We start from the raw sequence: 15,157 nt of genomic DNA, 5'->3' as shown, positions 1-15,157 counted from the left end.
TTTTACCCGCACAGCCGTGCAAGCTTCCTTCCTCCTTACAACCCCCCGAGTGATTGAAGAAGTTTTTTAATCCGAACGTGAATGCACGACTCCTCCTCCGGTTTGTCGTCTTTATCCCGCCACGACGTCTTTGAAAAGCAGACAAAGACCTTTTTTTTTTATGAAAAAAAAAAAAAAAAAAAAAAAACCCAGTCCTTTTTTTTCTTCTTCCATCCATTCGATGTGTGCTGTGGGTGGACGTCAAACTGTTTGTGCGTAGGAAGTTGCGAGCGCAAAGCTATGTAAATAAAAAGGACCGTGTGTACATTGTAGAGTAATAACAGAGAGGATGCACGGTGAGATTGCGTAATCGTCACTTACAGACAGAATTTAACAACTCAAAGTACGGGCTCCTGTGCCCAAAAGGCAAATCTTAAATAACATTTAAGTCTTTTTCACGGGCCTGTATGAGCAAAACATAACCTAACCTATCATATAAAACCTCCTTTTTAATTAATTTCACATTGCACCAGAGAGGAAAAAAATCCACATGCATGACAAGCTGCCGTGTCCGGTATGTAAACTGATTCATAAACCAGATGGTTGAGCCGTGCTTCCCCAGCCCGGGCGTCATGCTATCTCCATAGCTGGAGGACAGAAAAAAAAAGAGAAGAAGAAGAAGAAGCTTGTTGCATGAAGCAGTAAATCACCAAAAGACACAACGGCAAAACGGTTGTTGGAAATGTGTGTGTGTGTTGGGTGGGGGTTGGGGGGTGGGGGGGGGACTCATGCAGGACTTGTGCAGTCCACCAGCCCTGCATGATAACTTTGAGACATGTGTGAAGACACATGGAGACAGAGAAGGAGGACGGCCTGCGTCCGAGGGTTCAAAAGGCCAAAGCAATGGAGCCCAGAGTGAGCTCCGAGTCCGCAGCCCCAGCCTCTTCCTTCCGGCTGTCTCTTCCCACCACCCGCCCACAGCTGGGACCCCCCCCCCCCCCCAACACCACCACCCCCCCCACCTTGACTAACGGCAATTTCACGGCACCAGTCCACTGTGTTCACATGGCTCTCCACACTCTCCCACCGTCCCAACACTGCTGCACGCTCCTGTTTAAATAATAATAATAATAATAATAATAATAATAATAATAGTAATAAACTTTATTTCTATAGCACTTTTCTTAACAAGGTTACTCTGTGCTTTCCAGAAAAAAACAGCAAATAAAAGCAGGAACACACACGCCACACCACGATTACTAACGCCACATAACGATATTATGCGTTTTAAACTTAGTTGCAATATTCAGTGATTTATATATATATTATGCATATATATAATATATATTGCCTTATAACCTTTTTTTCCATTTCTTGATTTTTTTTTCCTAATTTCAATATAGTCCCCAAGGAAAGTTTTTTTTTTTATATATACACACACCACCACACACACACAACACACACACCAAACCCACACACACCACACACCACACACACACACACACACACACACACACACGCACACACCCACACACACATCTGTGCCTGTAATGTACACAGACATGGAAAATGTCAGTTGCCTTGAGCAAGGCATGGTACTCCCCCCCCCCCCAAAGTCACTCCGACATCCCCTCATTTTTGCATAAATAGGTCCTGTGTGTGTGGTGTTGTGGTGTTGTGTGTGGTGTTGTTGTTGTATTTTAACCCTACCCTGTGTGTTGTGAATTCTACTACAAAACTTGTAATCTCCCCTCTAGTGATCAATAAACAGCATAACTTGTAAATTAATTACTATTTTTTTAATGGTGTTAAGTAATTGATTTTTAAATGTATTACTTAAATACCATTAAAAAAAAAATAGTAATAAGCGATAAGTTTAAAAGGGTTAGAGAAGAAACTAGAAGATATTCTCATTTAAGGAGCTGACGTCAGACCTTTCTGTCATAGAAAGTGTCTCAAACCGATTATTAGAATATATTTGGTGTTAAATCCATTAGTTGTATTTGTACGTTAACGTGTTTTTATTTATTTGTTCTGTCTCCCTCGCAGTACCTGCAGATGAAATGGCCTCTTCTGGACGTCCCTGGATCGGCGGGACTGAAGGACTCCCGTTCCCCCACGCCGGGGCATTTAGTAAGTGGACACTCAAAAACCCAAAACTGGAATGGATTCAATTAATGACAAGATGAAGCTTAAAAAAGAGGAGTAAAACCAGGGGGGGAAACCAGGGGTAAAACCAGGGGGGGAAACCAGGTGGTAAAACCAGGGTGAAACCAGGGGTAAAACCAGGGGAATAAAACCAGGGGGGTAAAACCAGGGGTAAACCAGGGGTGAAACCAGGGTGAACAGAGGTAACCAGGGGTTAAAAACCAGGGGGGGAACCAGGGGGTGAAACCAGGGGATAAAACCAGGGGGTGAAACCAGGGGTGAACCAGGGGTTAAAAACCAGGGGTAAACCGGGGGTTAAACCAGGGTGATAACCAGGGGAAATAAACCAGGGGGTGAAACCAGGGGTGTACAAGGTGTGAAACCAGGGTAAACCAGGGTGAAACCGGGGGTGAAACCCCGGGTGAAACAGGAGTGAAACCAGGGAGTGCAAGCCAGGGGGTGAAACCAGGGGGTGAAACCTGGGGGGTAAAACCAGGGGGGTGAAACCAGGGGAGTTAAACCAGGGGAGGTAAACCAGGGAGTAAAACCAGGGGAGTTAAAGCAAGGGGGTAAAACCAGGGGGTAAAACCAGGGGGTAAAACCAGGGAAAGGGTGTTTGACAACAGAGCAACATGGCCGGCTGGAGGACATTTGCAATTCCCACAAACACCTGTGTGAATATTGGCCTTTATATATATTTCTAAATAAAACCAAAGCCATGCTTTAATTTGTGCGCTTCTTGAGATGCACCTGATGTTCTTGTTGCAGCATTTGGGTTATGTTATGTCCCTCGCCTTATTTCTTGGCACTAATTAGATATTCCCTCCGGGACATGGACCCAATTATCTAATTAATAATGCCAACTTATTGGGTTGGGAATCCACTCACAGCGAACCATATGCAGGAAATGCTTTAATGACACAATCCTCGGATTTGGTTATTTTCACAATAGTGAAGTTTTACGGCGGTTTTCCAGTACTTGGTGCTACCTCGGCTCGGCTCGGCTTGGTCCGGTTCGGCCCGGCCCTTCGTTTCCCATTGCACATTTAGGGTTGGGGTCTGGTCGTCATAGCGAAGCTGCAGCAAACTGCCGTGACCTAACGCGACACACACAGGACGTGGAAGGTGTGTGTGTTTGTGTGTTCTTGGCAGGTTGCCAGAAAAGTTGTCCTGTTCTCTTTATTGTATTTTATACTGTCCAACCAGTACAACATGTCCTTATTTATTTATCATGATTCTTGAATAAGGGACAAACATGTCCCCCATCAAAAGTTCAATTTGCCGCTTAAAAAACAATAACTCATTTGTTTTAAAAAAGCTTTAAAAGTTGATATGAAAGACTCTATGTATGTGTAGACCCTTAGCTTTTTATATATTTATATTATTATAGTATTTTACAAAATACCGGCACTGTACTATGAAGCCCATGCAAATGAACTCGCCTCATAGAGGTCCAGTACCAACTTGCAAAAAAAAGGGTTTTAAAATGCACAAATGCACAAATATGAATTTGAGGTTATTGCATGGCTTAATAAAATATCACACATACTTAAAGTGAACATTGCTTATTTTGTACATTAACAAGCCTTTCAAAATCTGTCTCAATTCCGTCACTCCGTCAGAAATTTTTCAAATTAAAAATAATCAGCTATTTTGGGTCACTTAACCCTGAGGACCCCCTTGACTTCTTCCTGTCAATGGATGCAGCATCCAAAACATGGTCTTGTAAGTTTTACATTTTTTTAAATATTCGCAAATTAGTTGAAATCCCTGGTGGTCACAGCTTTTATGTGTCACACTGTCTTCAACGTAGGGGTGATTTCAATCAAGAATTTTAGAATCTATGTTGGTATTTTGGTTTAGTTTAGTGGCAGCTGGAAAGTGAATAAAATCAAAATGGCTACCATTTACTAACATGATTAAGTTAAAAACAACTTTGTTTTGTCAACCTACCCGTCAGACGTCAACCTCTGTCAGATATTTTCTGACGGTGTGTGACATGTAAGCTGACGGAGTGAAAAGTCGCCCCACAATACTTATTAGTTATGTAAGAACAACTAATAACATGATCATATTATCTAAGTAACATGTTGATTGACTAACATATCTTAATTACTAACTGCCAAATAATTTTAAAATTGTTTTTATGTTGTACTGTAGCAGACATGGCTAACAGAAACGTCGGTGTGCAAAGAAAAAGAAACAGAGAGTACAAGAAAAGGAGAGAAGACTTAACAGTGACTCAGAAAGCAGAAGGAACAGTTAGAAAAGGAGAGACAGATGGAAGGACAGGGCCCAAACAAAAAAAGGTAAAACAGTAGAGAATTAGGACCAAGAGCCAAAGAGGAACCCAGAAAGAGTATGGAGAGGAAAGCAAAAGAAAGGTCAGAGCTATGCAAAATAGACGGCTAAATGAAATAGGACCCCCACCAGAAAGTCCTCTGACCAGACGTTGAGGAGCCTACTTCAAGCAGGCGTGCCCTTGCAGCTGAGAGGGAAAGGAGAAAACCAGGAAAAAAACATTCAACGGAGATAAAAGCATTGAAAGAAAGTTAAGAAATTAACAAAGAGCAACACAAACTAAAGAAAGCAGGAATGGGGCGAAAAAAAAGGGCCAGAAGAGCCATTGGCCATGTAGATGGAGGAGATGGAAGACGAGTTGGAGAAGTGGGGGACTCGGTTGAAGAAATGGAAGATAGATCGGTAGATGAAAATGGAAGAGAAGACTGGAAAGGTCCTGAGGGTGCTATGTTGACATGACTATCAAGTATTGAGACAGGGATTGGCTGGCAGTGGTGTATGTGAATCACTGGTGGTTGGGAAGTCCATTGATCTAGATATAGAACGCCATGATGGAAAGTTGAGTTTATGAATCCTCGTGGTCCTACTGCCCAATTTTACCCAAAACATGGGAGGAGGGATGTCTGTTTTGTCCAGTGAAAGATTTCATTTTAAACTGACAGGGACAGCTTGTCCCGTCCAAGCAAGCCGGACCAGGGAACTCTATGCCATAGCCCCGGATGTTATGGACTTCATAGAGCGTAGGCATGTTCAACACCTCTTGTCCAATGCCCATGTCCCACAGGTTAGATAAAGTATTACATACATTTCTAATGCTTGGCTCTAAACTGAAGGCAGTTATGAAAGATAAAATTCTCTCTATATATTTACTTACTTGTTGAGAAAAATTGAAGTAGAACTCATAGAACTTACAGTACCTACCTGAGACCCTATAGAAATAAGATTAATTACCTGTCTCAACCGATGTGTTAAAGTATAGCTGCAATTTCAACAGACATTTCAACCGGTTTACTTTTACAGAAACACTGACGTTATGAGTCTTAATTCTTCACTTTTAATTTTTGCAGTGAGCCTTTGGAAGGAGTCAGGAAATAGATGGGGAGAGTTCTAGATCCTGTTATACTTCAATATTTGTACATTAACACTATTACATAATTCTTTTGTTTAGTTCTCAGCTTATTGTGTCCTCTTGCAAATCATAGTTAGATTTAGTTATAGATGACACAAGAGGACCTCCAGATACATTTGCTCTTTTCTTTGAATTAGGACATTTTTCACATTTTCATGGTGTGCCTTAAATATCCTGTCACCAGATACTATAATACTTGTTTAAAGTTGGATTTACCTTCCCTTGATACTCTCTCCTTTTGCCATGTCAAAACTAGGTAAAAATCTTTAATCAGTTTGATTCTCAATTAGTTTGTCAAAACCGTCATTGTGTGTCAACACCGTCAGTTGTGTGTCAACACCGTAAGACGGAGGGTTTTTGCATTTTTATAAAAAAATGTGAGTTTCTTTTGTTCAACTGAGTGTGTTCTACATTAAAACATCACTATCTACATGCATCAGTGTCTTGTGTGCACAAAAACTACTGATTGTATATATTAAAAATGAAAAGTGAGTAACTAAATCAAGTAATTTAAAATGGCAAATTCCAAAACAATGTCAATAATATTAAAAATGTATACAATGCAATTTATCAATTACCTTGATAAGACACACCACTCTAACACACTTAAATACTTTACAGGGTTGTTCGTTGATAAAACAAACAAAAAAACATATTGTCAGGTGTCGGACGGAGTTGACAAATGTCAAGTTACTAAGTGAGTAAATGTCAATTTTTATGAAAATTGGCTAAAAAAAAAAACCTGTTCCTTTCATGGTATGATAGATGAGACCCGTGTTTATGAAGGGCATCCAATTCAAGTAAGTAGTGTAGGTTTTTTGTTTTCCATTTCAAAAGTACTTTTGTCCCTAATCTCAAGAATCAGTGTTATAATTTTTATACTGTCCAACCAGTACAACATGTCCTTATTTATATATTTTATACTGTCCAACCAGTACAACATGTCCTTATTTATATATTTTATACTGTCCAACCAGTACAACATATCCTTATTTATATGTTTTATACTGATTTTATACATATCCTGTCCTTAAGACAGGACATATTGTACCAGTCCAAGATGACAATCCATTGAAAAAAAGCTTTTGTCTGGAAAAAAAACAACCTTGTTATGGATCTATTTTTATCTATTTTGCTGCATTTCCCGTAACTTTTGTAATGTTACATGTTTCAAAAATATCTAAATTAATATCAATATTGCAATATCACATTTTGTCCATATTGTGCAACCCCAGCAGGTACCAGGGACTTTTTAATCATAATTCTCCTTAGGATTATAAGGTTCTAGTTCTGCTTTGTACATGTTGTTGCGATCCCTCGCTTGTGTTTGTCAGGGCTGCAGTCAAGACCACTTTATCAAGTCCCAGACCAGGACTAGTCGAGACCAAGACAAGACCTAGTCCAGAAAGGTTGGAGTCTGAGTCAAGACCGAGACCAGAATGTATTTCTTTATCTATATTTCTACTTGATATTTATACAATTTGTGCAGCTGCAACACAGAATTCCCCTTGTAAAGGGCGAGTTGAGCAGGTACCATGTGGTGGAAACCAGCCAATAGGGCTCATGTAAATGCGCTGGTTCCCATCCATCCACATTGACCCCCCCCCCTTAGCGCCTGCAGGTCTGTCTGTCTTTACCACAATCCCTCCCGTCTCCCCTGCCATAAATCTCTCAACTTTCGAAGCTCTTTGCCATTCTTGAGCCTTCCCACACGGGCGTGAACTAGTCATCCCGGTGTCTCACTCGGGTTTGACAATGCGGGGCCTCGGCAGACCTGTTTGCTCTGTGGCTTCGCTGAGATGTGTGTGTTTGGGATTGAAAACATTTTTAGATGACACAAGCATCTGTTTGGCATCTCACCTGCCTGATTGTATCAGGGCGTTTCCTAAGTCCGGGGTGAGTCCTCACACATCCTGGCTAGACGTGTGCATGCTGAGGCTACGTTTACACGGCTGTTTTGGGGGTTTTAAGCAGCGTTTTTTAGACAAATACAGTCTTTTTTTCTGCTAAATTGCTTGATTTTAAAGGTCCCATGACATGGTGCTCTTTGGATGCTTTTATATAGACCTTAGTGAAGTCTCTTATTTAGACCTTAGTGGTCCCTATATGTACTGAGGTCTCTTTTATATGGGTAGTGGTCCCCTAATACTGGTATAGAAGTCTTTTATATAGACCTTAGTGGTCCCTAATACTGTATCTGAAGTCTCTTTTATATAGACCTTAGTGGTCCCTAATACTGTATCTGAAGTCTCTTTTATATAGACCTTAGTGGTCCCTAATACTGTATCTGAAGTCTCTTTACCAAAATTTTGAAAGCCACGATGTCTCTCTCTCATGGGGGGGCCAAATTCTCTGGGCGGGCAAAGTAAAGAAAGGGGAGATAACCTTGCCCCTTGTGACCTCATAAGGAGCAATAATCCAGATCGGCCCATCTGAGCTTTCATTTTCTCAAAGGCAGAGCAGGATACCCGGGACTTGGTTTACACCTATCACCATTTCTAGCCTCTGGGGGGCCATAGGCAGGCTGCGGGCGGGGGGATGTTAAAAAACCTCATAAAGTGACATTTTCATGCCATGGGACCTTTTAATGGTCAGCACATCATCTATAATCCTGTTAATCTCTTTTTAAAATTGTTATTTTTATAATTGTCATACCTGCCCAGGGACCACAGGTGGAAATCAGCAATAATAAAGTAAAAAGACGTAAAAACGTAGTAGTGTGGCTGTAGATTGAGTTAGCGACTGATTCTCTCTGGATCTCGGGATCTCAGCGACGCACATGACAACCTCCTCACTCAGCGCATCGTCAAATTTGGGAAATTGTTGATGGGAATCCAGGACTGAATTTAGGTCTCAATAGAAACCAATTCAGTCCATTTTAAATGGAATAAATGCTGACCTGTCAGCGACCCTGTTGGCACACAGCAGCTGCTCGTTTAAATTAGTTTAGCTTAGTTAGACGGTGTGTAACATGTTGACATCTGTGCCTCCACAACACAGGGAGACTGAATTAAGAGAAGAAGTCAAACCATTTTCCCATTGTTTCTGCTCTTTCCTTTGGCGGTTGCTGTCATGTTCTCACGTGGCTCTGTTATATTTGGTCTTCTTTGGCCTTCGTGTCTTGTGAGCGTCATTTAAAGATATCCAACAAAAGTCAATGGGGAAAGAAACTTTGTAGAAGACTGAGAATGTGAGGGAAGAAATGTTCCTCACAGTCAGGATAATAAGTGGCCTTTGCCTTCTGTGTCTGTACATATGTACTTTTCTTCAAGTTTGTTCTTTTGCTGGATGCAAGTTGAACGCTTTTGATATTTTAATAAAGCTTTAGTGCAGACACAGGTCCATAGTACACATCATACAGTACAAAAAGTATAAAAATGAGGTCCAAACACTCAAAATAATACGATATATTTGCCTGTAGGATTTACTCTAAAAGTCTATAACAGCTTTTCAGAGGACTGACAAGGGTAGTTGTAGTAGTAGTAGTCGTTGTAGTAGTAGTAGTCGTTGTAGTAGTAGTAGTAGTTGTTGTTGTAGTAGTAGTTGTTGTAGTTGTTGTTGTTGTTGTAGTAGTTGTGGTAGTTGTGGTAGTTATTGTGTTTGTTGTTGTTGTAGTAATAGTTGTTGTAGTAGTAGTTGTTGTTGTGTTTGTTGTTGTTGTTGTAGTAGTTGTAGTAGTAGTAGTAGTAGTAGTTGTTGTTGTAGTAGTAGTAGTAGTTGTTGTTGTAGTAGTAGTAGTAGTAGTAGTAGTTGTTGTTGTTGTTGTTGTAGTAGTATCTGTAGTATATCTGCACATAGGAACTTATACTGTAAATATTAGCCTATACTATATGTTAGCATGGGTAGAAGCTTTTTTTGTATATTGTTTTTATAAAATTGAAGACACTACTTTAATGCTTTTTAATAGGATTATTTTAAGGCGCATTCTCAGATAATTTCATATATATATATTATTATTTCATAATGTGTACTTGTGCTTGAAACCAAACAAATATGCTCCCCTCACATCAGTCTCTAAAATGTCAGAAAAATTGTGAAAAATTTGACGTCGTCAAATGGCTTGTTTAAAAAATGCCTCCAACCGATTCATTGATTATTTAAACAGTTGGCGATTGATTTAACTAACAACTGATCGATTCATCTCTGCAGCTCTCCATTAGATTCAACTTTATTGCCAATGTACAAAGTCCAAAGACAGCGAAATGCAGTTTACGTGCAACCAGAAGTGCAAAAACAAATCAGAAAAGTGCAAAGTCTAGAACCTTTCGCTGTTTTTATTCCAGTTAAATATCCCGACTGTGAGGAACGGGCCAGACATCTCCAACGAAACGCTTAAATTAGCAGGAAAAAGAGGTAAAGTTCCTTTTCAAAGCAGAGTTAAAGGAAGGGAAGTTCACGAAGTGGAACAGCTCTCAGTATGGGAACGAAAGGAGGAAGTCGCCGAGCCGGATCTGACAACCTCTGACCACAGTACGGGAGTAAATCACAAGTTGTGTCACAGTATTATATCATCTTGTTTTTAGACACAGATAAATTTTAATTTGTACGGTATATGTTCAATATGATTTAGATTGAATCCATTTTTGGGGCCGGAGATCAATACGGGCCTAGTAATATTATCAGTAAGATGACCTTTTTTTGTGCTGTGTGTGTTGTTTGTGTGTGTGTGGTGTGTGTGTGTGTGTGTGTGTGTGTGTGTGTGTGTGTGTGTGTGTGTGTGGTGTGTGTTTGTGTGTGTTTGTGTGGTTTTGTGGGTGTGTGGGTGGTGTTTGGTGTGTGTGTGGTGTGTGTGTGTTTGTGTGTGGTTGTGTGTGTTGTTACTATGAACTTCTACTCCTCTGTCAGCTCTAGCCACTGAAAAGAAATAAGAGGAGAAATCAGACCAATCACAACAGCCCGTCAGTCTGACGTCATGCTGCCTGAGCTCATTAATATTCATGAGCCGGGTAAAGGATGCTGCTAGCCAGGCTCTCATTGGCTAGCTGTTAGCCAATCAGGCTTTCTATACCACGCTAGAATGGCGGGAAACAAGGCAACCACGGCATTTTTTCCACAAAAAATGTTACAAAGTCCATGGTAGCATCTTTAACGCCTATTCAACCCAATCAGTTGGATTCATAGCAACTCAAAAAAACAACAAAATTAGGATTTGTCCGTTTCATGACTCAGCTCCTCCAGGCATTTAAATTAAAAACAAACTATTCTGTTTAGTAAAAAGAATAAAAATGAAGTGGCAATCTAAAATAAGAAGGCGTGTAGACATACTGTATTGTCTATTTGTGTTGATATTTGCTATATATCGTATCATGCGTTGGATCATTGAGTCGATACATCGATCACAACGATGTGTCGTTGCACCCCCCCCCCCCCCCCCCCCCCCCTTGACTACATTTGTAAAATAGAGCTGGGCGATATTGAGAAAATCAGATATCACGATATTATCAACCAAGTACTTCAGTGTCGATGTTGCGTCCACACTGTTGGCTTAACGAATGGTGCTTTCCCGAAAGATTTCTCAGAAAGATTTAAAATATAATCATCAATAATGTGGGAAAACAGATTCAAGTGGAAACATTTCTTTCCAGATATATATATATATATATATATATATATATACTGACTGTGTTGACATGCATGCACATGACCAGTGTGATGTTGAAACAAATGTGCTATTCTTAAAATGAGATTTTTTGAGTCAGTGTTTATATTTTTACACAACATACTTGTATATTACGACATCTCCATAGAAGGTTTCATCAGGATATGATTCCATTAACAGACAATAAATGTTGAGTTATTGCCCAGCCCTGTTTCAAAGCAGAGTTGAAGGAAGAGAAGTTCACTAGAAGTGCACCAGCTTTCAGTACGTGAACCAAAAGAGGAAGTCGCCAAGCCTGATCTGACAACCTGTGACTAAGGGGGGGTCATTTGATCCGTTGTGAGACGCTCTAATAAGGGGCGTGGTGTACCCAGGGCACGGAGGCTAGAAAGTGATTATGTGCTCATTACGCCAGCCGCAGAGAGAGAGAGGGGGGGGGGGGGGGGGGGGGGGGGGGGGGGGGGGCTGGCTCAACAGGCCTGCAGGCTCCCCAGGCCCCCCAACACTGCACTAATGAGAACAGGGGGAGCGGATGGGCACACACTGGGGGGGCCGAGGATTACTGCCCAGAGAGAGAGACACACACCAGCAGGGACTCCTGCAGCAGACCTGGACTTCTGCAACCAGCGGTTTCCTTTCACTGTCCGCTGATCTGCTCGGTATCTTCTGGATTAATCGATTACTTTGGTCTAGAAAATGTGGATCAGGGTTTTCCCAAAGCCCAAGATGACGTCCTCAAATGTCTCGTTTTGTCCACAACTCCCAGATGTTCAGTGTACTGTCACAGAGGAGAGAAGAAACTAGAAGATATTCACATTTAACACGATGGAATTAGAGAGTTTTATGTCCAGAAAAAGAGACTCAATCCGATTAATTAATTATCTAAATAGTTGCCTATTAATTAAGGAGTTTTAGCTCCAGTATTCTGAGTTTAATCAACACTTGAAAAACAAGACCATTTTAGTATACCGGCCATGCGTGTGCCGGTGTGAACAGGAAGCAGTATCAATACTGCAAAGATTAATTGTAAACTATGAAATTAATCTATTTTGAAAATGGATTCATCGTTGAGTCATTTCATTGCGGGAAAAAAATGTTAAAATTCTCTGTTTCCAGCGTGTTAAATGTGAATATCTTCTAGTTTCTTCTCTCCTCTGGGCACACTGAATATCTTTGAGTTGTGGACAAAACGAGACATTTGAGGACGTCATCTTGGGCTTGATTCACATTTTTCACCCTTTTCTGAGATTTTATAGACCAAACTACTAATCCATTTAATGGAGAAAACAATCGACAGTCAAAACAGTCAATTGCAGTTCTAGATGATATCATGTCTATTATTTCTAAGTTGGTAATATGGTGTTTTTGAAATTGCTCTGAGATTTCTGCCATGTGGAAGAAGAATTCGAGGACGTTTAATAGAAATCGGAGCGTCCTGTTGCTGTTGAGATTGGGGCCAGACGGCCTCTATGCTAATGGGAGCCGGCTCCGGCCTGAGAGCCTCAATTATTCAACAGACAGGTTTGTTTAGGATTCAGGCGGTCTTGCTTTTGGTAGTAATGGTGGTGGTGGTGGGAGGACTGGGAAGAAGGGAGCGAGCATTTCTGTGAACGCGTCGGCATAAACAACACACCACAACACACCACACACAAACACACCACACACACAACACACCACACACAACACACACACACAATACACAGAACACACACGTTAGCACGCACGCACCGTTCAACACCCCAAAACCGCCAAAAAGACCCCTGTGTTCAGAGGGCTGCCTCTTCATGAATAAAACATCTAAGGCGCTGCAGGGCCAGGTGATGCAGTATGGGTAACATGTCAGGAGTGACTGAGGAGGGGAGGAGAGGAGAGGAGGAGAGGAAACGAGAGGAGAGGTTTTCAAAGTCTCTGTATTGGACCATTTCCAAAGAGAAATACAGTCAACGCACGTTGTATCCGAAAGGAAAGGAAAGGAAAGGAAAGGAAAGAAGAGGGAAGGAAACAAGTGGAGGGGAGATAAAATGATAGTGGAAACAAGCTGAGGAAAAGAAACTGAGAGAAGAGGACATGAGAGGAAAGGAAAGGAGACAAGAGGACTCAAAGAGAAGAGAGGAGAGGAGACGAGAGGACACAAAGAGAGGAGAGGAGACGAGAGGACACAAAGAGAGGAGAGGAGAGGAGACGAGAGAACACAAAGAGAGGAGAGGAGAGGAGACGAGAGGACACAAAGAGAGGAGAGGAGAGGAGACGAGAGGACACAAAGAGAGGAGAGGAGACGAGAGGAAACAAAGAGAGAGAGGAGAGGAGAAGGAGGACCAAGAGAGGAGGAGAGGGACGAAGAGGACACAAAGAGAGGATGGAGAGGAGAGGAGACGAGAGGACACAAAGAGAGGAGAGGAGAGGAGACGAGAGGACACAAAGAGAGGAGAGGAGAGGAGACAAGAGGACACAAAGAGAGGAGAGGAGAGGAGACGAGAGGACACAAAGAGAGGAGAGGAGAGAGGGAACAAGACGCTGAACAAGTTTGCATCGTCATTTAAAGCTCTGTAGCCTACGTAAGTGGCCTGAAACTTAAGAGAATAGCTGTGTGTGTGTTGTGTGTGTGTGTGTGTGTGTGTGTGTGTGTGTGTGTGTGTGTGTGTGTGTGTGTGGTTTCACGCTGTTTATGGAGAAGGAGAACCAGGAAATGACCAAAAAAAAAAAGTGTAGCTCACGTCTGACCCTGGAGCTCTCGGCCCAGTAAGGCTGAACTGGATTCATCACAGCCAGAATATATTCGACAATTTAACAGCTCTAGGCTTTTTATTTAAAGGGCAGTCTCAAGCTGGACCCTGTACAACGTAACTGAGGTGAACTAAGACATAACCCGTCACTAAGGTGCTTCAATTTGTCTCTTAAAAAAACAATGAACAGCTTATTACATATCGCAGAGGCATGAATCAGCTAGGCCCTCTTTCAAAATTTCATTCACTATTTCATTCATTTATCTAAGACTTTGGGGAAACTCATTTCAAGCAACAAAACAGTTTGCATGCGTAAAGGCTTGTTTTCATTTTCACGAGGTTTGAGGAATTCCAAATGAAATTCACTTTTTGGGGTTTTAGGGTTAAATTCCCTCATTACACATTGCTCTCGGACCACTTTTGAACAATTTGATGTGCAACACACGGGGATCAGGTTATGTGGAAATACCCTTAAAAGGAGAAATTAAGAAGATGTGTACAAACTGAGAAAATGCCCTTAGACCTCAGAGGGTTAATATAAACTAAAGTTGAATAAAGCACTTCTAGAGACGATATATATATTATGGGACATTTCTAAAAGCTCTTTTCTAAGAAGAGTGCACACCCCATGTCAGTCAGTCTGACATTTATTTTATATGTAAAGAAGTACATAACATGGATTTTGCTAGAATTGCTAAAAAACATGATGCTTTCGCCGTTGGCGTTACAAAAATTGAATCAAAATTATTGATTCTGGGAAAAAGGAATCTGTTAAAACATAAAAAAATCCCGATTCATATGTGAATCGATTTGTTTCCCACCCCCATTAGGTTGCAGTATCAACTGAAAATCTGCAGTTTTTTTCCCCTCTTCCTAAGAGATAAATACGCTTGCTTTTTGACCCATTTTCTTTAACGGAGCTTTGAGTGGGCGCCCGGTGAGAGTCTCTCGTTTTGCATTAGGCAGCGAACAACCGGGATCCATCGTGAAATCAAAGGCTTTGGGAGGACTGAACTGAATACTGATCGGAGGTCTGCAGCCCTGCTGGGCCACTGCAGAGACGAGATCCTCTTCAGAAAATAGGAACGAGAAAACCAGCGCTTGCAGTAAAGAGATTCAGGACAGCAGAATGAGGTCTGTCAGTTTACAAAAGATGGATTTCCACACTAGATCCCTCTGAAGTTCGTCCATATCTCATGCTGATTTCATTAAAATCTCTCTCTCTCTCTCTATTAAATGTATTTAAAGCGCCCATATTCTGCTCATTTCAGGTTCATA

At 41.3% G+C, this 15,157-nt stretch overlaps 1 protein-coding gene across 2 annotated transcripts in view; it reads left to right on the top strand.

The window, feature by feature from the left end:
• Positions 1–2,028: 2,028 nt before the first annotated feature.
• Positions 2,029–15,157, top strand: part of LOC116686075 (transcription factor 7-like 1-B) — a gene marked incomplete at its 5' end in the record, with an annotated part of 61,821 nt that continues 48,692 nt past the window's right edge. For both annotated transcript variants that reach the window (XM_032511006.1, XM_032511007.1), the window contains 1 exon segment: positions 2,029–2,112. In XM_032511006.1, the coding sequence (XP_032366897.1) occupies positions 2,029–2,112 (84 nt within the window).

The sequence above is a fragment of the Etheostoma spectabile genome, unplaced genomic scaffold, assembly GCF_008692095.1.
Source record: "Etheostoma spectabile isolate EspeVRDwgs_2016 unplaced genomic scaffold, UIUC_Espe_1.0 scaffold310, whole genome shotgun sequence".
In the NCBI taxonomy this organism is placed as follows: domain Eukaryota; kingdom Metazoa; phylum Chordata; class Actinopteri; order Perciformes; family Percidae; genus Etheostoma; species Etheostoma spectabile.
This window is presented reverse-complemented; position numbering and strand designations above follow the sequence as displayed.